The following is a 22,171-nucleotide window of genomic DNA, read 5'->3' on the forward strand; positions in this document are numbered from 1 at the left end:
TATATTTATTACTATTGTAATCATTTATTATGGTTAATTATTGTTATTATTATTATTGGTAGCGTTTCAGTGCAGTTTGTTGACCGACATGTTTCTGATATCAGGGTGTTTCTGTTTGACAGAAATAAAAAGTTGTGAAGTGACAACAGTTTGTTTATTTCTGGAACCAAACAAAAGCAGAAAAACAGAACAAAAATTAACAGTTTCATTGTGAAAAAGACAAACCAGAGAATAAAATAAAACAAAAAAAAAGAGAAATATACCTAAAAAGTGACATTCATCAGGCAGCTGGGCATTCCTGTGTAAACCTACGGGTGTTTTTACAACAAAAAAACCCAAGAATAAGAAACTAGAAAATGATCCCAAACCAACAATAAAACTACTCTGACACCAGGTGTTGGAGTTTCCTGTTTATTTCCATCAAACAACAATGATGAGAATCACTGAGAACGACTCAAACTAAACTCTGCTGTCGATTCCTCAGAAGGTTCAATGTTTGTTTGACCTCAAAACATTTTAAAATCAAAAAAAACCATCAAATCCCAGAAAAACAGAGCAGAGGAGACGCAGCAGACTCGGTTTTTATCGCTCAGAGTGATCCGAGTTAAAGGACAGCTCAATAAATCAGGATCTGATCTCAAACCCACAATGTGCAAATGTTTGGATTTTGGAATGAAGCTTCTTTTCTTGGATGAAAAACATGAAGAACCGTAAACCTGCTGCTCAAAACACAAAAACTAATCCACAGAAGAAGAGTCTGACAGTCTGATTCAACCAATCACAGCCCGGCGATGTCAGCTGACCACAGTGACATCACATCGCAGAGTGTAAAGGACGGTGATGAAGATGAAGGTGGAAACCGTCGTCGTCCTCAGTCAGACTTCTTGTCGCTGCTCGCCTGCAGACATGAACAGGGAAGAAAAAACTCAGGTATAAAACATAAATCAATAAATCACCCTGATGACCCCGAAGCTTCAACTTCAGTTTAATGAGAGCGAAGCCTCAGAATCCTGATAGTTACAGAGGAGGTGAGTTGGTGTGTTGTGTAGTTGTGTTGTGTCTCCTCGTGAGCCTGTCAGATGATGCTAATCACGGTTTAGACAGGATCAGGGTGGTAGTGAACGTTAAAGCGAATCACAGCAGCTTCAATTAAACCTGAAACTACACAACCTGTACAGGTGTGTGTCCGCAGTTGTGTTACAAACTCTGAGCTCAGTGTGTGTTTTATGTGATTTAAGGTGGAGCAGCTGCCGTTACAGTGATCTGTTACACAGCAGCTAAATATAACCTCAACACAAATAACACAACAACAACACAACCAGAAGGAGGGCGACCAGGAATCTGAGCAGATAACCAGGAATTACCTGATAGCAGTTAGCTTTAACTTAGCAGCACATAGTGACCGCTGTTGTGTTGTTTAAGCTAACATGTTGGCTAATGTTAGCTTGCTCTGGCTATCATATAACGTTAGCAGCTAGCTTTATCTTAGCAGTACATTGTGACCGCTGTTATCTAGTTTAAGCTAACATATTGGCTAATGGTATCTTGCTCTGGCTATCACATAGCGTTAGCAGCTATCATGCTAAGTGTTTTACCAGCAGTTTGCTGTGTTCGTCCAGCAGCCGGTCGTACTCCACCGTCAGGTTCTCGGCCTGTTTCTTCATGGCACGAACATCGCTGTCAGACTTCTGCAGAGCTGCACAACAAACGACAACAAACGGCTCAGAAAGGTGAAGCTTCAACCTGAATCCTCCTCAGACTTCAGTTCCTCGCTACCTTTCTTGGTGGTGTCCAGCTCCTCCTTTAGCGTCTTCACTTCCTGTTTCAGGGTCTTGTTCTCCTCCTGGACTCCGGCTCCCTTCTTCCCTCCCTCTGGAACCTCGATGCCGGCATCACGGAGTTTCTGCTCAGACACAACACATCCACCTGTTAGCGTGTTAGCATGGTGCACACTGAAACACAGATGTTTAAACTCAATCTCAATGTTTCCAGACATCCTAAACCTGTGATAGAATAAAGGTGAGTGGAAAAAATGTGAGGAAAGAAACGTCCAATCAGAGCTGAGTATTAACAAACCAAAATATTATGAACATCTGACTAAAATGTAGTCATGCATTGGCTAATGTCGCTTTTTTTAGGCTAATTCAGTAGCTAATAGTTTGTTTCAGCCTAAAAATTGTTGCTAATGTTTTATTGTGTAGGCTAACATAGTGGCTAATATTAAATTGTTTAGGCTAATGTAGGCTAATATTAAATTGTTTAGGCTAATGTAGGCTAATATTAAATTGTTTAGGCTAATGTAGGCTAATATTAAATTGTTTAGGCTAACATAGTGGCTAATGGTCTATTGTTTAGGCTAACAGTGTCTAATACTTTATTGTTTAGGTTAACGTAGTAGCGAAAGTTTTTATTGTTTAGGTTAAAATTGTGGCTAATATTTTATTTATTAGGCTAAAGTAGCAGCTAATATTTCGTTGTTTAGGCTAATGTAGTAGCAAAAGTTATCTTGTTAAGCTAACAGATAATATTTTATTGTTTAGGCTAACGTAGTAGCTAATATTTTTTGCTTAGGCTACTGTAGTGGCTAATATTTTACTATTTGGGCTAACATCATGGCTAATATTTTATAGTTGAGACTAATGTAGTAGCCCAGGTTATCTTGTTTAGGCTAATGTAGTGGCTAATATTTTATTGTTTAGGCTAATGTAGTAGCCCAGGTTATCTTGTTTAGGCTAATGTAGTGGCTAATATTTTATTGTTTAGGCTAATGTAGTAGCTAAGGGTATCTTAAGCTAACATTGTGGCTCCATAAAATATAAACCTGCATCTCCAAACCTGTTTATTTTTTTTTTTAACTGATCTGAGTTTATTTAGGGAACAAATTAACCAAAGCTTTGAATAGATGGTGAAATATTTCCCAGACAGCACTGAAGTGAGACTAACCATGTCATTTAAGCTGTTTTTTTTCTCCCCTCAGCAGCAGCTCAGATATCAGAAATAATCTGAATGAGTTGGACTTTGGGTTGACTGACTGAAGCAGCTGCAGAACCTTAACCGACACTCAACCATAAAACTGGTTTTACTGCAGCAGCTCCACTGGGCCAGCTGACGTTTAACCCTCTGAGGACCAGGAAATCCTCCTCATGTTCATTTGGTTTATGAATGTGGGATAAAAGGTGCATATTTTAGGGTGACTTTTGACGTTTAAACCTCAGATGGTAACACAATAACACACTGAACAAAGTAAAGAGACACTCAGGAAACGTAAAGACATAAAAGACAAAGATCGGTTTTACTGCCAATTGGGTTCTTAACAATTAGTTTGTTGTTTGGTCTCTAAAATGTCTAAAAAACATTCAAAGGTGTAAAAAGTCTTTAGTTTGTTGATAGAAGAAAACCAAAAACTGAGATTACTCCACTAAATGATGAAATCCAAGTTTCCTTCCTGTAAAAATGTGTCTCTGTGGTTGTTTTGTCTCTTTGCGGTCATTTTGTGTCCCTTTGTGGTCGTTTTGTGTCTTTTTGTGGTCATTGTAAGTCTCTGTGACCATCTGCTGGTCATTCTGAGTCCGTTCATAATACTTTTGAACTCTTTGTGGGTCATGGCCTGGCTGCAGTGTAAACTCATCAGTTTGTGTCAGTTTCTCTTGAATCAGCTCCTTGGTTTTCCGTCATGTGATGATCAGAGCTGGACAGAAGTGTGACTCAGGACGACTCATCAGCAGGTTGAGAAACACAACGTTCTGATAAACGGGAGGCTTGTACGGCGTGTTTCTGCTCATCAGGTCACGGTAAGTTCTTCATGGGAGGATCGGTGTCGACACTTTCATCACTGCTGAGTCTGTGATTCTACAAGGTCACTGAGGTCTAACGAAGGTCTGCAGCTGATGTTCTACAAGGTCACAAAGAGACGCAAAACGACCACAAAGAGGCGCAAAACGACCACAAAGAGACGCAAAACGACCACAAAGAGACGCAAAACGACCACAAAGAGACGCAAAACGACCACAAAGAGACGCAAAACGACCACAAAGAGACGCAAAACGACCACAAAGAGACGCAAAACGACCACAAAGAGACGCAAAACGACCACACAGAGACACAAAATGACCACACAGAGACACTAAACGACCACACAGAGACACTAAACAAGCACCAAGAGACACAAAACTACCACAAAAGTCACAAAAAGACCAAATCTTTGTTCATATGTGATGATAAACTCTAGTAGCAGATTAAAGTCGGTACTTTAGACTCTAACCTTTCTGAGGGAAGCTGAACTCGGTGTTGCGTGTTTCAGACATGAAATAAAACGATCATGTGAGTCGTGTGTGACTCCTGCGCTGCCAGAGAACGTGATTGAAGCCAAGCAGCAGGTGTTCCACCGAGGATCGGTTTACCGAGCGTCCACGTAACTCCGTACGACAACACGTGAACAAACACACACACACCGTTATGTCACGGCTAGCAACTGTAGCGGAATTACACCACGCAGCGAAACGACAGCAGACACACAAAATAAAGACACAATATACAGATATAATGAGCAAAACACACCACTGCCTCATTCACTCTGTTTATATTCACTACTAACCACTGTTATACTGTACATTTGTAAATAGACTGTTTGCACTATTGTTAAGATTTCTTTGCACTGAAAAGGAGAAGGGATGCAAAACGACCACAAAGACACACAAAATTACCAAAAAAAATTACACAAAACAAACACAAATAACAGAAAAATCACCACAAACGCACAAAACAACCAGAAAAACAGACAAATTACCACAGAGACGGAGAAAGAGCTCATAAATGAACCATTTTGTCTCGGATCGACGGTTCTGACTCAAGCTTCCCGTCAACGGTCCCTACAGACCTTTGTGTGTCTGTCCAGGTGTTTCTTCACCTGCTGATGGACCGATTGATGATTCAGGAGCAGCACAAACAAACCGATGACATGAGGAGCATCTTCCTGGAGACCAAACCCTGAACATCCGTTAATCATCCAGAGAACAGAGCGTTCTTTAGGAAGATCAGACTGAACCTGTAGCTACAGCACTCTCTGACCTGAGACCAGAACATCCAGTAACAGCTCAACGGGTTCATCACATTCATTCAAACCAACGGCTCCACTGCATCTGCTTGTGCTCTTATTTTATGCTGTGTTCTTGTCTTTGTTTTCACTTTGTGTCCATTTGCGGTCATTTGTGGCCATTTTCTTTCTCTTTGCGGTCATTTTTTGTATGTGTTATTGTGTAGTTGTGGTGTTATTGTGTTGTTGTGTAGTTGTGTTGTCTACCTCCTGCAGCACTTCGTTGTCCTCCATGTACTTCTTGGCGGCGGTGCTCGCTCCCTCCGCCTGCTTCTTGAAGGCCTCGTTGGACGCCATGAGTGAAGCCTGCTGGGAAAGAAGTGTTGCTAGGCGACGCAACAACCTGAAACACACACACAGACACACACCGAGTGGGTCAGCACAGTCGCACAAACACTACTGCTGCTGTAACAACAATCAGGACTGAGTTTGGGTTTAGACGTGGTTTTAAAGTTCAGACGGAGGTTCATATTTTTGATTCTAGAGTTTCAGGATCAGGTTCTGGCTCCGATTCTAGTCCAGGATCAGGTCCAGTTTTCTGATTCTGGTCCAGGATCAGGTTCTGGTTCTGGCTTCCGTCCCTGCAGACCCTCAGACCCTCCACGTGTCTCCTCAGTAGAACCTCTGACATTTGCAGCTCAGCGTCCTTCAGGCTGTGATGTAACGATGACTCATACTGGGGGGCGGGGCCGGACGAGGCGACTGGTGGGGGGCTTAGAAGAATAACTGCCCCCATTCCTGCCCCTTACAGTCAGAGGGGCATTTAGCAGGTCTACTGTAAACCACAGAGACCAGAATTATAAAGATCAGAGCATGTTTTACTGAGCTCTAAACAGCTTTAAGCCTGGAAAATAAAGATTAAAAAAGGGCATAAAGTTAAAACTGATGTGGAAAAAAATCTGAATATCTGAAAAAAATGTGGTTAAAGTTTAAATAACAGAAAAAAAATACGGGAAAAAGGGGAGAAAATGGGAAAAAAAGACCGATTTTAAATAAAAATATTATTTATTAATGTGTGAAAAATGCAGTGAAACGTCTCAAAGTGAAAAAAGTCCCATAAAATATTAATAAAATGTTCAAAACCTTTGGAAAAAAATTTAGGAGACCTGAAAAATATTAACGTCTAAAAACGTGTGAAAAATACTAAAACACCAACTAAAAAAATAATAAAATATTAATAAAACCCGAGAAAATAAAACAAATAAAAACTGTGAAAACGCCTTTATTTGCAAAAAACTCCACAAAAAGTTCAAAAAATCTTGAACTGTGTGGACTGAATATTTTTAATCTCTAAATGCTGATATTATTTGGATAAATCTCTTTCTTCCAGGTGTTTTCAGGTTAATCTCTACTATATTTTTATATTTTAATAGTTGAATCTCTTTCTTCCAGGTGTTTTCAGGTTAATCTCTACTATATTTTTATATTTTAATAGTTGAATCTCTTTCTTCCGGGTGTTTTCAGGCTAATCTCGCTGCTGTGTTGTTCTCACGCTGACATTGGGCTCTAAATAAAGGACCTCTGACCTCCAGCTGTCATGTAAACCTGCTGGAGGTAAATTTGCGCCTGATGAGCTCACTGTCATGTGGGCGTCGTAAAAATGTGCTCGACGATGCGTTCAGGGACGGCGTGACTCGCTGCAGGTCTGATTGTGTCGCCGAGCTTCTGCTGCTATTTCCAGGCTGTAAAAGACGGAAGGTCCAAACATAGACGGCAAAAACCAGCTGCAGAACCATCCGATTATTCAACTATGATATCAATTGTTATCATGTTAACATCTGGTCTCTGAAGATGAATCTGAGAAGAACCACAGTCATTCTTCTGAGGAACGAAAAGAAAACCAGTGTCTGGAAAATATTACTGAATGTGAAAATCTATTAAAACATCCGAGAAATGTATGAAAAAACTAAACAAACGTATTTCATCTGATCAGTGTTAACAGGAAAACACTAATAAATGTCAAAAAAAAAAAGTATATTAATTATTAACTAGAAGGAAGAATATGTCTGGAAAAAATGTCAAAATACATTTAAATGTTTTTAAAACATAAAAATTAAAAACAAAACAAACAATGAATTACAGAAAAATGAGGAAAAAAATTAAATAAAAGATAAATATGTGGAAATTTAAAAAGCCAGAGAGAGGTTTACACGGATGGCTGGAAAATTGTTAAAAAATGATCAAAGATTTTGTCAAATGCGTAAAACGAAGTGGATAAAATGTTAAATATTTATCATGAAACAAAAGAATTAAATGTTATAAAAAATGAATATCATGTCTGAAAACTAATTTAAAAATATAATAAAATATCTATGAAATGTGTAAAAAAAGTATTTAATATAATAAACATTAAATATAAAAGTAGCAAAAAATGCTTAAAAAAGTAGAAAAAAATTATAAACTGCCAATTAAAAGCAATAATATGTCTGAAAAAATGTTAAATATATTTTAAAATTTTAAAAATGTAAAAGAAATATTTTAACTTTAAAAAAATAAATGCACAAAAATAATGAATGGCAGAAAAATGAGAAAAAATGATTGAAATAAAAGATAAATATGCAGAATATTAAAATGTCAGACGTTATAACGTTGTCTGGAAAATGTAAAAAATATTTTTCTAATATTTTCTAGACGTTTGTTTAAACCGCTCTGATATTTTATACATTTTCCACATATTTTATCTTTATTTAAATTTTTATCCCCATTTTTCTGCCATTAATTATTTTTGCATATTTATTTTTTATGTAAAAAATGATCACAGATTCTGTAAAATGTCGAAAACAAAGTAGCTAAAATTTTGGTAACATGAAATAAAAGAGAAATAAAATGTCAGAAAAACATGAACATCAAAATATTTGACTCAAAAAACCTAAAAAAAATAATATTAATTTGTCAGGAACACGTTCAGAAAATTTCTGAAAATGCAGAAAAAAATATTAAAACATCCCAGAATCACTGAGATGATGCTGGAAAATTATTAATCTAGTAGTTCTGTACAAATATTAAATCTAAATAATTTTCAAAATGCACAATTAAAAAAACAAAAAAAGAGTAATGGGAATGATTGAACTTGAGTAGAAACGGTGAATTTGTCGGGGACTATTTCCAGCGGCGGATGGATCTCTGCTGACTATTAAAACTGAGGAGGAATACAGGAAGTCCTCTCAGCTCCAAATACGGCGTCGGTCCTGAAATAATCCAGCAGCTGTCGCTTCTTCTGCTGCTTCTTCTTCTTCTTGGCCAAGGGGGAAATTCCTGAATCACAGCAGAGGGCTCGGTCTAAACGCTGGAGCACTGTGTCACTGCAGCTGCTGCGTCACATGATGCGACGACTCACCGAGCAGCTGCAGCACGTCCACCGAGAACCCGATCAATGACACCGGCGCCCCCTGCAGGCGGTGGGCGGAACCACGACGGTTTATCTCCGTTCAGAGCAGAGGGTCAAACAAGCCGTTCTGATCATAAAGTAAAATACGAGGCTGTTCATTGCTCTGCTGTCGTTTAGTTTCTCTTTGTGTTGCTTTTTGTCTCATTTGTCTTCCTGTTTCTTGTTTTTGTCCTTTGCTTTTTTTCCAGGTATTTTATTTATATTTTGAGGACATTTTTCAGACATTTTATTTATATTTTTAGGACGTTTTTGAGGTGTTCTATTCATATTTTTAGGACAGTTTTCAGGTATTTTTAAAATATTTTTAGGACATTTTTCAGGTATTTTATTCATATGTTTAGGAAATTTTTGAGGTATTTTTTATATTTTTAGGACATTTTTAAGATATTTTATTCATACGTTTAAGATATTTTTCAGGTGTTTTATTTATCTTTTTAGGACTTTTTCAGATATTTCATTATCTTTTTAGGACATTTTTCAAGTGTTTTATTTATATTTTTAGGTGTTTTATTCATATTTTTAGGACATTTTTCTTCACATTTTAATGACATTTTTCAGGAGTTTTATTCATATGTTTAAGACATTTTTCAGGAATTTTATTTATATTTTTAAGACATTTTTTCAGGTATTTTATTCATATATTTTAGACATTTTTGAGGTGTTATATTTTTAGGACATTTTTCAAGTGTTTTATTTATATATTTAGGACATTTTTCAGATATTTCATTTATCTTTTTAGGACATTTTTCAGATATTTTATTCATCTGTTTAGGACATTTTTGAGGGGTTATATTTTTAGGACAGTTTTCAGGTGTTTTATTTACATTTTTAGGACATTTTTCTTCACATTTTAATGACATTTTTCAGGAGTTTTATTCATACGTTTAGGACATTTTTCAGGAATTTTATTTATACTTTTAGGACATTTTTCAGATATTTTATTTATATTTTTAGGACATTTTTCAGATATTTTATTTATATTTTTAGGGCATTTTTCAGATATTTTATTTATATTTTTAGGGCATTTTTCAGGTGTATTTATATTTTTAGGACATTTTTCAAGTGTTTTATTTATATTTTTAGGACATTTTTCAGATATTTTATTTATATGTTTAGGACATTTTTCAGGTGTTATATTTTTAGGACATTTTTCAGGTGTTTTATTTATATTTTTAGGTGTTTTATTCATATTTTTTAGGACATTTTTCAGGTGTTTTATTTATATTTTTAGGTGTTTCATTCATATTTTTTAGGACATTTTTCAGGTGTTTTATTTATATTTTTAGGTGTTTTATTCATATTTTTTAGGACATTTTTCTTCACATTTTAATGACATTTTTCAGGAGCTTTATTCACATTTTTAGGACATTTAATTAATATTTTTGGGCCATTTCATTAATAGTTGTAGGACACTTTTTATATATTTTTAGCACATTTAGGAGTGTTTTGATTGAATTTGATAATCAACATATTTGACATAATGTTGAAACATATTTTAGCATTTGGGCAGAAATTTGATGATAAAACACAAAAACATGGAGTTTGTGTGTGTTTCTGTACTGTGTGTGTGTAGTGTGTGTCTGTATTGTGTGTTTCTTACAGACAGAGCAGCAGGGCGAAGCCGGCGATGTACTCGTTCCTCTGAGCTCTGAACAGCTTCATGTGGATGTGTTCGATGGCCGTGGGGTTGTTGGTCAGATCCACCTTCTCCGTCACGCTGTACTTCCTCACCTCACGGAACGCATCTGATCACACCACAGATCATTAAACACTTTCATTACTGTCCACAGCAGAAATCTGAACACTGGATTAAATCTGTTTCATTGATCTCTTTAATTATCGTTCCATAAATCAGAAAACACCGTCAGCTGTTCTGTGTTCAGGTGAAAAATATTCTATGAATCAGTCCGTTAATAAAAACCTTCAGAAAATAGAAACAAAACTGCTGGGAGAGCTTCTGAATCAGAAAGAAAACAATATTCTGATTATTACTGATGTTTACAAATATGCAAGAAATACAAATAAAACATTTAAACATATATTACTAATCATGAAATATAAAAAGGTCAAAGGAAAGTGTGAAAATTATTTTAAAAATATTTTTAAGTATTAAATGTTTCAAAAGTCAAAGGAAAGTGTGAGAATTATTTAATACGTTTTTAATCTAACATTTAAAAACATTAATAAAACCAATGAATTATTCAGAGAACATTCTAAATATGTCAAAATAAATGTAAAAATCTAAATATAAAAAATTGCTCTTACAAATCATAAAACAAAGTCAAAATGTAAAAATAATTTAAAAAATGTTTTAAAGTATTTAATATTTTAAAAATATTAACAAAAGTGTTAAATTAAGAGAATATTTTACATGTCAAAGTTAAAACAATTTAAATATATAATAAAAATGTAAATATATATTACAAATTATGAATAATGTAAAGAACATAAATATTAAAAAGAAAGAAAGAGTGAAAATTATGTTTAAAATGTTTTTAACAAAAAATATTTAAAAACATTAATAAATGCAATAAATTATTAAGACAATATTCTAGATATGTCAAAATAAATAAAAAAAATTAAACATAAAACAGAACATACAATTTTTTAATAAATATTACAAATCATAAAATGTTCAAACATGTTAAAATTATTTTTAAAATGGCTTTTAAGTATATAATATCTTCAAATATTTTTTAAAATGATAAATTATTAAGAAAATACTACAAATCATTTAAGAACACTGTAAATTGTTCAAAAATGTCGAAAAATATTAAAATACCTCAAGAAGAACAAAAAAGTCTAAACACGTTTCCTAAAAATACTTTCAAAAATATCAACAAAATGTTAAAAATATTAATACAATTTTGAGAAATGTAAAAAAAAAAGAAATATAATTGATAGGATATAATAGAATTTAAACAATTATTTCAATACAAATTTTTAAAAAATTGGATTGAAAGACAAAGAAATTGAGAAATAGTAGAACAAGTAGAAAAAAGGTTAAATAAGCTGAATAATGGACCTAAATCCAGATTTAAATATTTAATATTAAAACATTTCAGATCCTCAGACGTCTGAAACAAACCAGCTGCTGTTTGACAACAAACGGATTTAAAGACTTTTCAAAAATCTAAAAGCTGGATTCAGGATCCTAAAAACAAACTTCAGTCCTGTCTTTTTCTGAGGGTAACAACAATAAGTAAAGGTTAATAATGGTAACTAAACGTACCGATGAGCAGGAAGACCAGGATGGCCATGGCCACCATGAAGGAGGTGTTTCCATAGAGAGCGATGGTCTGAACCATACGAGACTTAAAGATCTTGTTCCACCTGGAAACAGAAAATAAACTATTTATTCTGCAGCTTTCACACAAAACAACCTAAATAAAAAAATAATAAGTGTTTGTAACAACAGCTGCTGCTTTTAAATGCAAAATAAAAGTAGAATGAAGGAAGTGAAAATGAGCAACATTAAAGACTGCAAATACAAATGAGAGCCAAGACACACAACGATTAGAATATTTGATCATGAAAACGTGAATTAAATGCAATGCTGAAAAAGAAAAACAATAAAAAGGGAACTAATTGATTGGAGAAGAGTTAATGTAACTAAAGAAAATACGGGAAAATGTGGAAAAAGAAAATCTGCAGCAGATTTGAGAGAGGAATAATCAGAGTAGACTTTAAACCCACTGATGAAAATATTTCAGTTCAGACTCGACGGTAAAATTAGAGTCCCTACATTATCAGAGTAGCGACAACTGGGGATTTGAAGCCATTTTGTTTCCATTCACTCAATATGGGACGCGCAGCGCGAGGTGCACATTCACGAAAACTATGGATTGTTTACTGATTTCAAGACATGTTTTGGACAAAATAATTTACTGGCTTGTTTTGTCTGGATGTCCAAGGTTGGATTATGACCTTTTTTTGTGGAATATTTTCATCTGTGACTAGTTTTGAGCCTTTAAAGGTTAGTTGTGCTGTTTACGTTATTTGCTGTTTGTTGGACAAATGTGTTTATATTACCCGCTGTGGTAATCACATCTGAAAGTGGTTTATACCGGCGGATTCATGAGAATCTAAGCTTTCCATGGGTGTATAATGTTTCTATCATCGAGTTTGCAGCTTCGGTCAATTTAGCAAAATACGTTTTCCCGTCCGCCTGTACGCTGCTGCAGCTGTAAGCATGTGGCTAACAGCATCCTCATGCTAACGGCGGCTAACAGGCCAGAAACAGGTGAACAACACGGAGCCTGTTCGGGTCATATGAGGCTGATAAGTGACTGCAGGTTGGACGGAAAACAGAAAATAGGAAACAGAAAACTGTCAGCTGTTTGTTGAATTGGAAATCATGTGAATGAACAGGGAGGCTGTTGTCGAAGCTCAGATGGGCCGCTGAAGTTTAACGGGTTACCCCGTTAAACTTCAGCGGCCCGTATTTCATGCATCTCCATGCATGAAAATGGTCAAAGTCAAAATAACCACAACTGCCTAAAATCACATCAAACTTTTCTATCTGTCATTCAACCATACATCATAACATGAAAGTACATACAAGGGACTAACCTGGCACAAAAACCATGATGAAGTCGGTTTCCATCCCACTCTCCGGACTTTATTTTCCCACAGTTTCATTCTTTCAGTACTCCTGGGAAATCTAAACATGTGTAATCCCTTCTCCGATCGATTTGTGCACCCAAAGGCACAACAGCCCGTCATTTTTCAGGTATTTAGGGAGCCAAAAAAGACCTAGAATTACTCTCTGCGGTGTAAACAATGTTAACAGGCATAACCGGTGTTCATGAATTGGAAACAAAATGGCTCCTATAGATCACGTGACCAAAATTTTTTGGACCCCTCATGTCAATACTCTGATAATATAGGGACTCTAGGTAAAATGCAGCTGTGGCGCCACCTAGTGACCAAAAACATCCATCAGTGATCAGAGGCTGAGATTTCATGGGTCTGATGAAGTTCTGAGGCTCAGAAATGATGGAAGAAGTCCTTTAATTTGATGCTCAGAGTTGGTTTTAGAGAGAATGAACAGAAAACAGATTTAAACTGATCTGTCAGTTTTTACCAGAACTCAGATGTGTTTTTAATCAAACATTGGTCAAATTACACAAACATTTCTCAAAATTTGTCCGAAACGTCTCAGAAATTGTTCAAAAAGACGTGAAAATTGTTACTAGAGTTACTAGTTGGAAAAGACTCGATAAATGTTCACAAGGACTCAAAGGATTGTTCATTCTGGTCAAGTTTGAGTCATTTAGGGAAAGTTTTGAAGCACCGTCCACAAATTTCAGCTGTTTTGTGCAATTTTATGGTCTTTCTAGAGCAGGGGTCAGCTCTTTCATCCCTCTGTTGCAGCTCCCTGTAGCTTTGGACAATAAATAATCAGTATTTAATTCAAATTTCTTTTGTTATAGTTTGTTAATTTTTAATGATGGTGATCTTGTAACTTCAAAATAAAACGTCCTGTTGATCTTTGGATCCCAGTGTTTCTTCTACATTCATTCAGCAGCAGCGGTCCACCATTCCTAAATCCTAGCCGTCGCTCCTTCAAATTTGTTCTTTTTTTTTATTCACGCAAACACACCACCATCGCATGTGTCCACCTTCACAGCAGAGTCCTGCTCTGTGTCTGGTATTAGCGAGTACTGAGGTAAACTACAGAAAACTATCTTGCTCAGTATCTGCTCTTTGATATGTCAGGTTAATACGACGTTAATTATTTGTGAGAGCACGGTCTTTAAAGTGACGTCACGTCCAGCACCCAGGCAGCGAGTCAGAGGAGTGTGGTCTTGGAAAATAGGACAGCAACTTACCGGGGATAAGTTAAAAGCTTAAGATATCTCATAGTAGATTCTTCAAGTTAAATAGACATTCACAAAATATTGATGTCCAGCTAACGTTACGTAGCATTTCGGTAGCTTCAGTTAATTGGAACTGGTGCCAACTCAGTAAGTAAACTATTGATAGCATTAAGCTAATATCTGCACTAGGGCTGGACCCGAATATCCCAAATATTCATTCGCTACGGCGGTATCCGGATATTAATTTTGGTATCCGAATATTCGCCGCCGCCGCCGCCTAGACCCACCTTTATTGACTTCAAGGACCTGGAATGTTCTAAGTGAGACTAAACCTAAAGACTGGAAGCAGGAAAGGAGAACGTCTCCTGGAGAAAGTGCTAGAGTAGACCTACAGACGACTGGAGAAAGTTCTAGAGTAGACCTACCGATAACTGTAGAAAGTTCTAGAGTAGACCTACCGACAACTGGACAAAGTTCTAGAGTAGACCTACCGACAACTGGACAAAGTTCTAGAGGAGACCTACCGACAACTGGACAAAGTTCTAGAGGAGATCTACCGAGGAGGGGATGTTCTCCTCTATGGACTTCAAGGACCTGGAATGTTCTAAGTGAGACTAAACTTAAAGACTGGAAGCAGGAAAGGAGAACGTCTCCTGGAGAAAGTTCTAAATTAGACCTACCAGCAACTGGACCCTCTAGAACAGGGGTGTCAAACTCAGCTCCTGGAGGGCCACTATCCTGTATGTTTTAGATGTTTCCCTCTTCCAACACACCTGATTCAAATGATCAGCTTATCATCAAGCTCAGCAGAAGCCTGATAACGAGCCTGATCATTTGAATCAGGTGTGTTGGAAGAGGGAAACATCTAAAACATGCAGGATAGTGGCCCTCCAGGAACGGATCTTGACACCCCTGCTCTAGAACATTCTCCAGGGGACATTCTCCTCTATGGACTTCAAGGACCTGGAACTCTGGAGATATTCCCAGTCTGAAGGTAGAACTCTGATCATGAATAAAGTTACTGCAGATGAAGAACCAGATGGTTCCTAATGTGATTTCAGTCAAACAGAGCTGCTTTGTGTTGGACTGAACTTTAAATCTGAAAACTGAACTCCACATTTACTTCAAGGTTTTTCTGTTCAGGGCTGCAGCTTCTCTGTCTAAACCTTCCCTGTTCATTTAACTTGTGTTTCTAATCATATTTAAGTGTCTTCATACCTCTATTACTACGCAGCTTATATGCTGTTATGGTCAGGACATGAGGTTGTGTTACTGGTTGTCATAGTAACACAACACGGTCTGGATTATAAAGACAGCACCTCATTCATTCTGATTAAAGCTGGAAAATGGAAACTCTACAGTTTCTCTGTGACATTCCCAGATGTCCAACAAACTCTCACCAACTCCCAGCAAGTAAAGGAGAGCAGTTCTGGTTGAAACTACATTAATAGTAAAGGACATTAAAAGTAAGGACGGACATTTTTAAGGGTTTTCTCAATCAACAATCGACAGCATTAACTTTAAATGAGGACAGTGGACATCATTACATGAGCTGAGACGTTTTTAAGCCACATTTTAGTTAAATAGTTTGTTTGCATCAACCTTCAGTAGGAGGAGCTTCGTTCTTGTAGCTTGACTTAAAGCAGTAGTTCTGGCTGGGGGTCATTACCCTCCTCAGAAGTCTTTGTCATAGTTCCCATTGTTGCTAAACCCATCCAGGTCCTGGTGATCATAGGAGCTTCAGTAGAAACCAACCAGACTTCTCTGGAAGATGTTTCTAGAAACGTCTTCCAGAGAAGTCTGGTTGGTTTCTATTGAAGCTACTACGACAAAGGTGGAACATTTCAGGCCATTGACCTCCTCAAAATCTTTGTCATGGAGCCCGCTGCTAGCTAAACAGCAAACAACTTACTTTACTGTTGCACATAAATTCTCTTAGGTATGTTAGCTATTCACGAATAGAAACACATGTAGATAACGTTGTGTCATCTGCATATTGTTGGAGCTGGTTGGAGGTCATTAACCTCCTCAGAGGTCTTTGTCATGGTGCCCGTTGCTGCTAAACTCCCACAAACTCCCACGTTGCTTCTAAACTCTGCTTTAACTGTCGTCTGAGTGAAGCCTCCTCTGGTCTCTACGGGATAAAACAGGAAGAGGCTCCACCTGGTGGAACAAACACGAACTACAGCTGATCTACTTAATGACATCAGGACCTTCTCCTTCTGCCTCATAGGTTAATAGATTTTTAATCAAGTGAGAGTGTAGGATAGGTGAGAGTGGAGGACAGGTGAGGCTGTAGGACAGGTGAGGCTGTAGGACAGGTGAGGCTGTAGGACAGGTGAGCACTGACCTCTTGGGTGAGATGAAAGGGATGCAGAGCAGCAGAACAAAGAAAACCTCGACGTAGAGGAAGGTGGCGACGGCCGTCCACTGCAGACTCATCCTGAACACAGAACAGAATTAATGAAGGAAGATTAAAGTTTACATAAAAAAACATACAAACAGGAAGAAGAAAAGCTTAAACCTGGACAGATATTTTGTAAATAAAAAAATAAAAAAAAGTGGTTTCTAAAGCTGTCAGTTCATCGTGACATTTTACTCTCAAACCCTAGATAACGCAAGTCTGGCATTAAATCAGCTTCAGTGCTAAAACTAAAAGAGTCAAAAAGCAGAATTAAAAATAAAGTATGAAGTCCAACATTAACATTATTTATATAACATTAAAAAAAAATGGAGATTATGATCTGAGCTCACACAAAAAGTAGAAGCCTAAAATAACTGAAATTAAGTTTCAGGATTATTTTTATTTAATCTGTGGATTATTTTCTGGATTCATTGATTCACTGTTTTGCTCCAAATGTCAGAAATTTTAGACACTTTAAGTCTTTTGGGGTCTTCAGTTGTTATATTGTACATTTTTTAGTAATTTCAGATTTAATTTTCATAATTTAAAGTAATTCTGGTCAACTTTGATTCATTTTGTCATCAGCTGAAACTGTGGAAATAGAAAAATTCATCAGATTTTTATTTCATGTGTGTGTTTCCACATTTCTGTTGATAGAAGCTGTAAAACTAGAAATGAAAAGGCATTTTGAATGAATTTCTAGTCTTTTTAGGAAAATTTGAAGTAATGTTGGACAAATTGTCTTTTTGGGTCTTCAGTTGTCACACTATACAATTGTTTTTAGTAATTTCAGATTTAATATTCAGCATTTAAGGTAATTCTGGACAACTTTTGATTCATTTTGCTGTCAGCTGAAACTATAAAAATAGAAAAACTCATCTGATGTTTTATTTTCATGTGTGCCTTCCCATATTATTGTTTACAGATGCTGTAAAAAAAAAAAGACAGGAGCTAAAAAAAAAACCCCACAGAGTTCACAGGGTTTAGACATCTGAGAAGGACGAAGCAGACGTCTGGAAGGGAAATAGAAAGATCTAGAACTGTGACTCGTCAGAATTTAACTGCAGATTTCTGAAAATGTTCATCATAACATCCGCAATATAATAATAAACAGCTGGATAATATAAGCTTCGTCTGTCTTCTGTCCTGGAATAAGAACAATGATGATGTGGGTAAATTAAATGTTCTTTTAGACTAACTGGATGTCAGATGTCTGCAGTCATTAGATGTTACATCAGCTCTAAGTGGGTGAAGAGTGGATGGAGGCCTGAGGGGGGAGTGGCAGCTAAAGCTACACGCTGACAGCATGCTAACAGACTGAGGGTGCTAATAGCATGCTAACGTCTACATTATATTTAAATCTGTTTATTATTTTGCATAGAAACAGCCTCTAACTGTGTAGAAACTCTGAAGCACCTCATCATCCAACACAACCAGCTACAACACAGACTAACTCCTGAGCGATACCACCCAAGTCGTCTGAAAACACTGATAACACCAACCAAAGTCCATCTAAATCCTCACTTCCCTCCTGAAACTAAAACGCACACAGAACGAGATATTGACATTGGAGGTCGTCTATTTACTGGAACTAAAGAAGCAAATAATCACAATAGAGGGTGCTCATTTAGGCTGCATCTATTCGCTGGAACGCGACACACATCTGCTTGTTGTTTTGGAGTTGAGCTAACTAGCATGCTAGCTGCTTTAACGCTCAGTCCGGATTGGCCGGTTAGCCACCGTGGGCTCCGTCTCCTTGCTGGAAACGCAAAACTGTCACTAAGTTGTAACTGCGCGAAGTTTGGCCACCAGAAGCTAACTGGTTTTGTTAGCATGCTAGCAGCAGTTTGCAGGTGTTAGCTTGAGCGGGAGGTGACAAAACGGAGCGGTGGTTATAAATGACCAGGTAGGACTCACCTGAGAAGGGCTACGGACTCACACCGGGGAGAAGATCGGTCCGTTACGGAGTGAAACCGGCAACTGGCTCCAGTCACTTAGCCTATTAGCCTAGCTTCCTGTTCCGCTTTAGTTCTTAGTGCCAGCTCATCCTAAAACGTGATTGGACACAGCGAGGTGGAGGGGCGGGGTCAGTCTGTGACATCAGACGGTTGCAACGCTGCTGAGTTTTAGGAAATCTGATCAAAAAATAAATAAAAAAGAATAAAAAGAGTAAAAACAAGTAGTGAAAAATTAATAAAAGCCATCAGAAAAATCAATGAAAGCTTTCCATCTGACCCTCACAGATTTAATTGATTGTTGAAGTCTACTAAAAAATGTTTACAGCCTTCGTTGTTAACTCTGTTACATAAAAACAAATCATTAAATCTGACCAAAGTTCTCCCCAGAACAATCTGGTTCGTTATCTCCAGTAACTTTATTAATGATCAAAGTTCTACCTTCATACTGTGAATATTTCCAGAGTTCCAGGTCCTCAAAGTCCATAGAGGTGGGTCCAGATTTATCACTTTTTAATGGACTTTTTCCATCATTTCTGAGCCTCAGAACTTCATCAGTACAGCAGATAGAACCATGACATTTAGGAGGAAAAACACATCTGAGTTCTGATAAAAACTGATACTAGATCAGTTTTCTATCCACCCAGTCTCATTTTACCAAAATGATTAAAACTTGTCCAAAATGATGCAAAAAAAGCTCAGATTACTTCAAACTGATACAAACTGTCTGGATTTGTTTCTGTAACAGCTTAAAATGTCACCAAAATGATAAAAAAAACTTTGACCAAATGGCCTCACACACTGACACTAAACACCTAGAAACTTCTCCACAATGACTCAAAATTCGAAAACTTGTCAAAAATGACTCATAAAATCCCCCACAAAAAATTCATTTTGTCAATATGGTTCAAAACTAAAAACTAGTAAAATGAACTAAAAATGACCCAAAAAATGTCCAAAATTAATGGAAACTTGTCGAAATTGTTCAAAATACCTCAATATATCCAGATTCTGTTGAAAATTTTCCATAACCACATTTTGTTTGAAAAGGTTCAAACATTTTCCCAAATAACAAAAAAAAAAGTTGTACAAAATATCTAAAACTCATCAAAATTTCTTCTAAGCTTCTCCAAACTTGTTCAAAATTACTCACAAAATAGCCAACATATCTCAACGTGATTCAAAACGCCTCAAAATAACACAGATTAGGTTTAAAAATTAGAATGTTCTGTCAAGAAACAATCAAATCTCCTCAGAACATCTGGTTCTTCATTTGCAGAAACTTTATTAATGATCAGAGTTCTACCTTCATACTGGGAACATTTCCAGAGTTCCAGGTCCTTGAAGAGAATGTCCCCTATAGAAAGTTCTAGAGTTGACCAACCGACACCTGAACAGTTGTTGGTAGGTCTACTCTAGAACCAAGCAAGAAAGGAGAACGTCCACTGGAGAAAGTTCTAGAGTAGACCTACCAACAACTGGACAGTTATTGGTAGGTCTACTCTAGAACTTTCTCCAGTGGACGTTCTCCTTTCTTGCTTCTAGTCTTTAAGTTTAGTCTCATTTAGAACATTCAGAACTGGAGACCTCTAGGTCTTTGAAGTCCATAGAGGTGGGTCCAAAAAGACTAGAACATCTGTGAAACAAATCTCAAGTTTCAAGGAGACAATCGCTGACTTGTAATCTGCAAACAGAACACTAGAGGTCAGTGTTTCATCAGTGTCTACTCCAACATTAAACATTCAACCCTCTCATATGTTCTCAGGTTCCTCAGTCATTCATTGAAAAGTCAGCCAGATCTTGAAAAGTTCCCTCAAACCTTCTCAGAACATCTGGTTCTTCATCTCCAGGAACTTTATTCATGATCAGAGTTCTACCTTCATACTGGGAATATCTCCAGAGTTCCAGGTCCTTGAAGTTGTTTTTCTGCTGCTTAACTTTATTGTGTTCCTGTATTAGATGACAGTGAATAGTATTGATCATAAATCTACCATTATCCAGGATGCAGTACTGTAGCTAAGTGTGAAATTCAACATGACATAGATTTAAAATAATTCGTAATCCACGATAAGAACTTAATAATCCCCACAAACGTGTTGATGATCCGAGAGCCAGTAACCTCCTAAATTAATTTAATTAATTGTCAGAGAATCACTGGATCAGCTCTCCATCTAACGGATCCGGTTCTACAGCCCAGTGGGTTCTGACCCAGATGGGAACTGTGGAACGTTTAAGCTGGTATTAGCCTAGCTTCTTACCGCCTCCATCCAGACGTCTATCCCTCTTGCTCTGATAATTAATTTAACTGAGTAGCCACTCTTGAATGGTCAAATTAACTACCAGTCACGTTTGTTAACGGCAGCTTTTCCTCCTCACGGATTCTGCACTTGGTAAGTTGCTAGGTTTAAAATTTAGGGGTTAAGGACAATAGATAACCCCTGGGATAAGTTCAAATAAGGCCATCTACAGCCCCAGTGACTAGTAACCTTACAGAACCTTTATTGTAGTAATGCACACATTAACCTGACTTTTTACAGTCAAAGAAAACATATATAATTAACCACTGTGATAGGGATAAATAGAAGTTCCTGTCTGGTGACTTTAGTTGCAGGATAAATGCTTTATTAAAATGTATCTCAGCAGGGAAATAGCAGTAGCCAATAAATCATCAGACAATTAATCAAACATTAGAAAATAATTCAATCACTCATGATTCCTAACTGCTACTATGCTTTCATAGAAGAAGAGTAATAATCAGCCACATTATGTAATTTGGAGGGAGAGAGCAGACGGTGTGGAGGATGTCTTATTTTTTACACTTTCATTTCTCCACACAACAAAGTGTCTTGTACTGTTTTTTATTTCATAATGTTACACAGAATTCATATAGGACATTAAAATTTTTGTTGTAGCACAAGTGTGCACCAGTTGTGTTTCAGTACCTGGTTCTGTTGCAGTCTTCTAAACTTTGAAGTTCTTAGCGTCTCTGATCGAGTCTCCTGAGAATTCAAATATGTCTTCATCTGTCGTTTTGCTGGCCTGGTGATTTCGCACAATAAATGTATTGTAAAACAATGTATAAACCATGTATAAAATTAATTTTTTTAAATGGACTGGCGCCGAGTCTCCGATGCATTTGATTGGTCTGCAATCAAACGCTGCCACCGAACTATCAGCCAACCAGACGTTCATATCCATTGCATCTGAGCCCGGCCTGAACAGGTTCTTTCACGTAGGGAGACAATGGCATTCAGTTTTGCGATATATTATTTATTTTACAAAACTATTAGAGCTGAAAGTACGTCGCTGATTGTGGATGACTACCAATTCACCCAAGTAGAATCCCAACCGGACCTTAAAGACGACTCTAACTGGGTTGAAATAAAATGTCCCACAAGAAAATACCCACAGAAGACGGTGGCTGCAAAGGTCCTGTTGTTTGGAGGCAAGTATGCAGAACTCTTTCAGTTAGATAGCAGAAGACTGTTTAATTTTGTAGTTGTTAGGAAG

The 22,171-nt window shown here is 36.9% G+C and overlaps 1 protein-coding gene across 1 annotated transcript; it reads right to left on the reverse strand.

Moving 5' to 3' along the window:
• Positions 1 to 397: 397 nt before the first annotated feature.
• Positions 398 to 18,782, reverse strand: bcap31 (B cell receptor associated protein 31). Its single transcript, XM_051950157.1, has 8 exons — positions 18,624 to 18,782; positions 16,653 to 16,745; positions 11,713 to 11,813; positions 10,081 to 10,225; positions 5,300 to 5,435; positions 1,777 to 1,903; positions 1,596 to 1,696; positions 398 to 898 (listed from the first exon to the last, which is right to left on the reverse strand). The coding sequence occupies exons 2-8, from the start codon at positions 16,742 to 16,744 to the stop codon at positions 872 to 874; spliced, it is 729 nt and encodes a 242-aa protein (XP_051806117.1). The 5' UTR covers position 16,745; positions 18,624 to 18,782; the 3' UTR covers positions 398 to 871.
• Positions 18,783 to 22,171: the final 3,389 nt, after the last annotated feature.

This window comes from Acanthochromis polyacanthus, chromosome 6 (genome assembly GCF_021347895.1).
Source record: "Acanthochromis polyacanthus isolate Apoly-LR-REF ecotype Palm Island chromosome 6, KAUST_Apoly_ChrSc, whole genome shotgun sequence".
NCBI classification, from domain to species: Eukaryota; Metazoa; Chordata; class Actinopteri; family Pomacentridae; genus Acanthochromis; species Acanthochromis polyacanthus.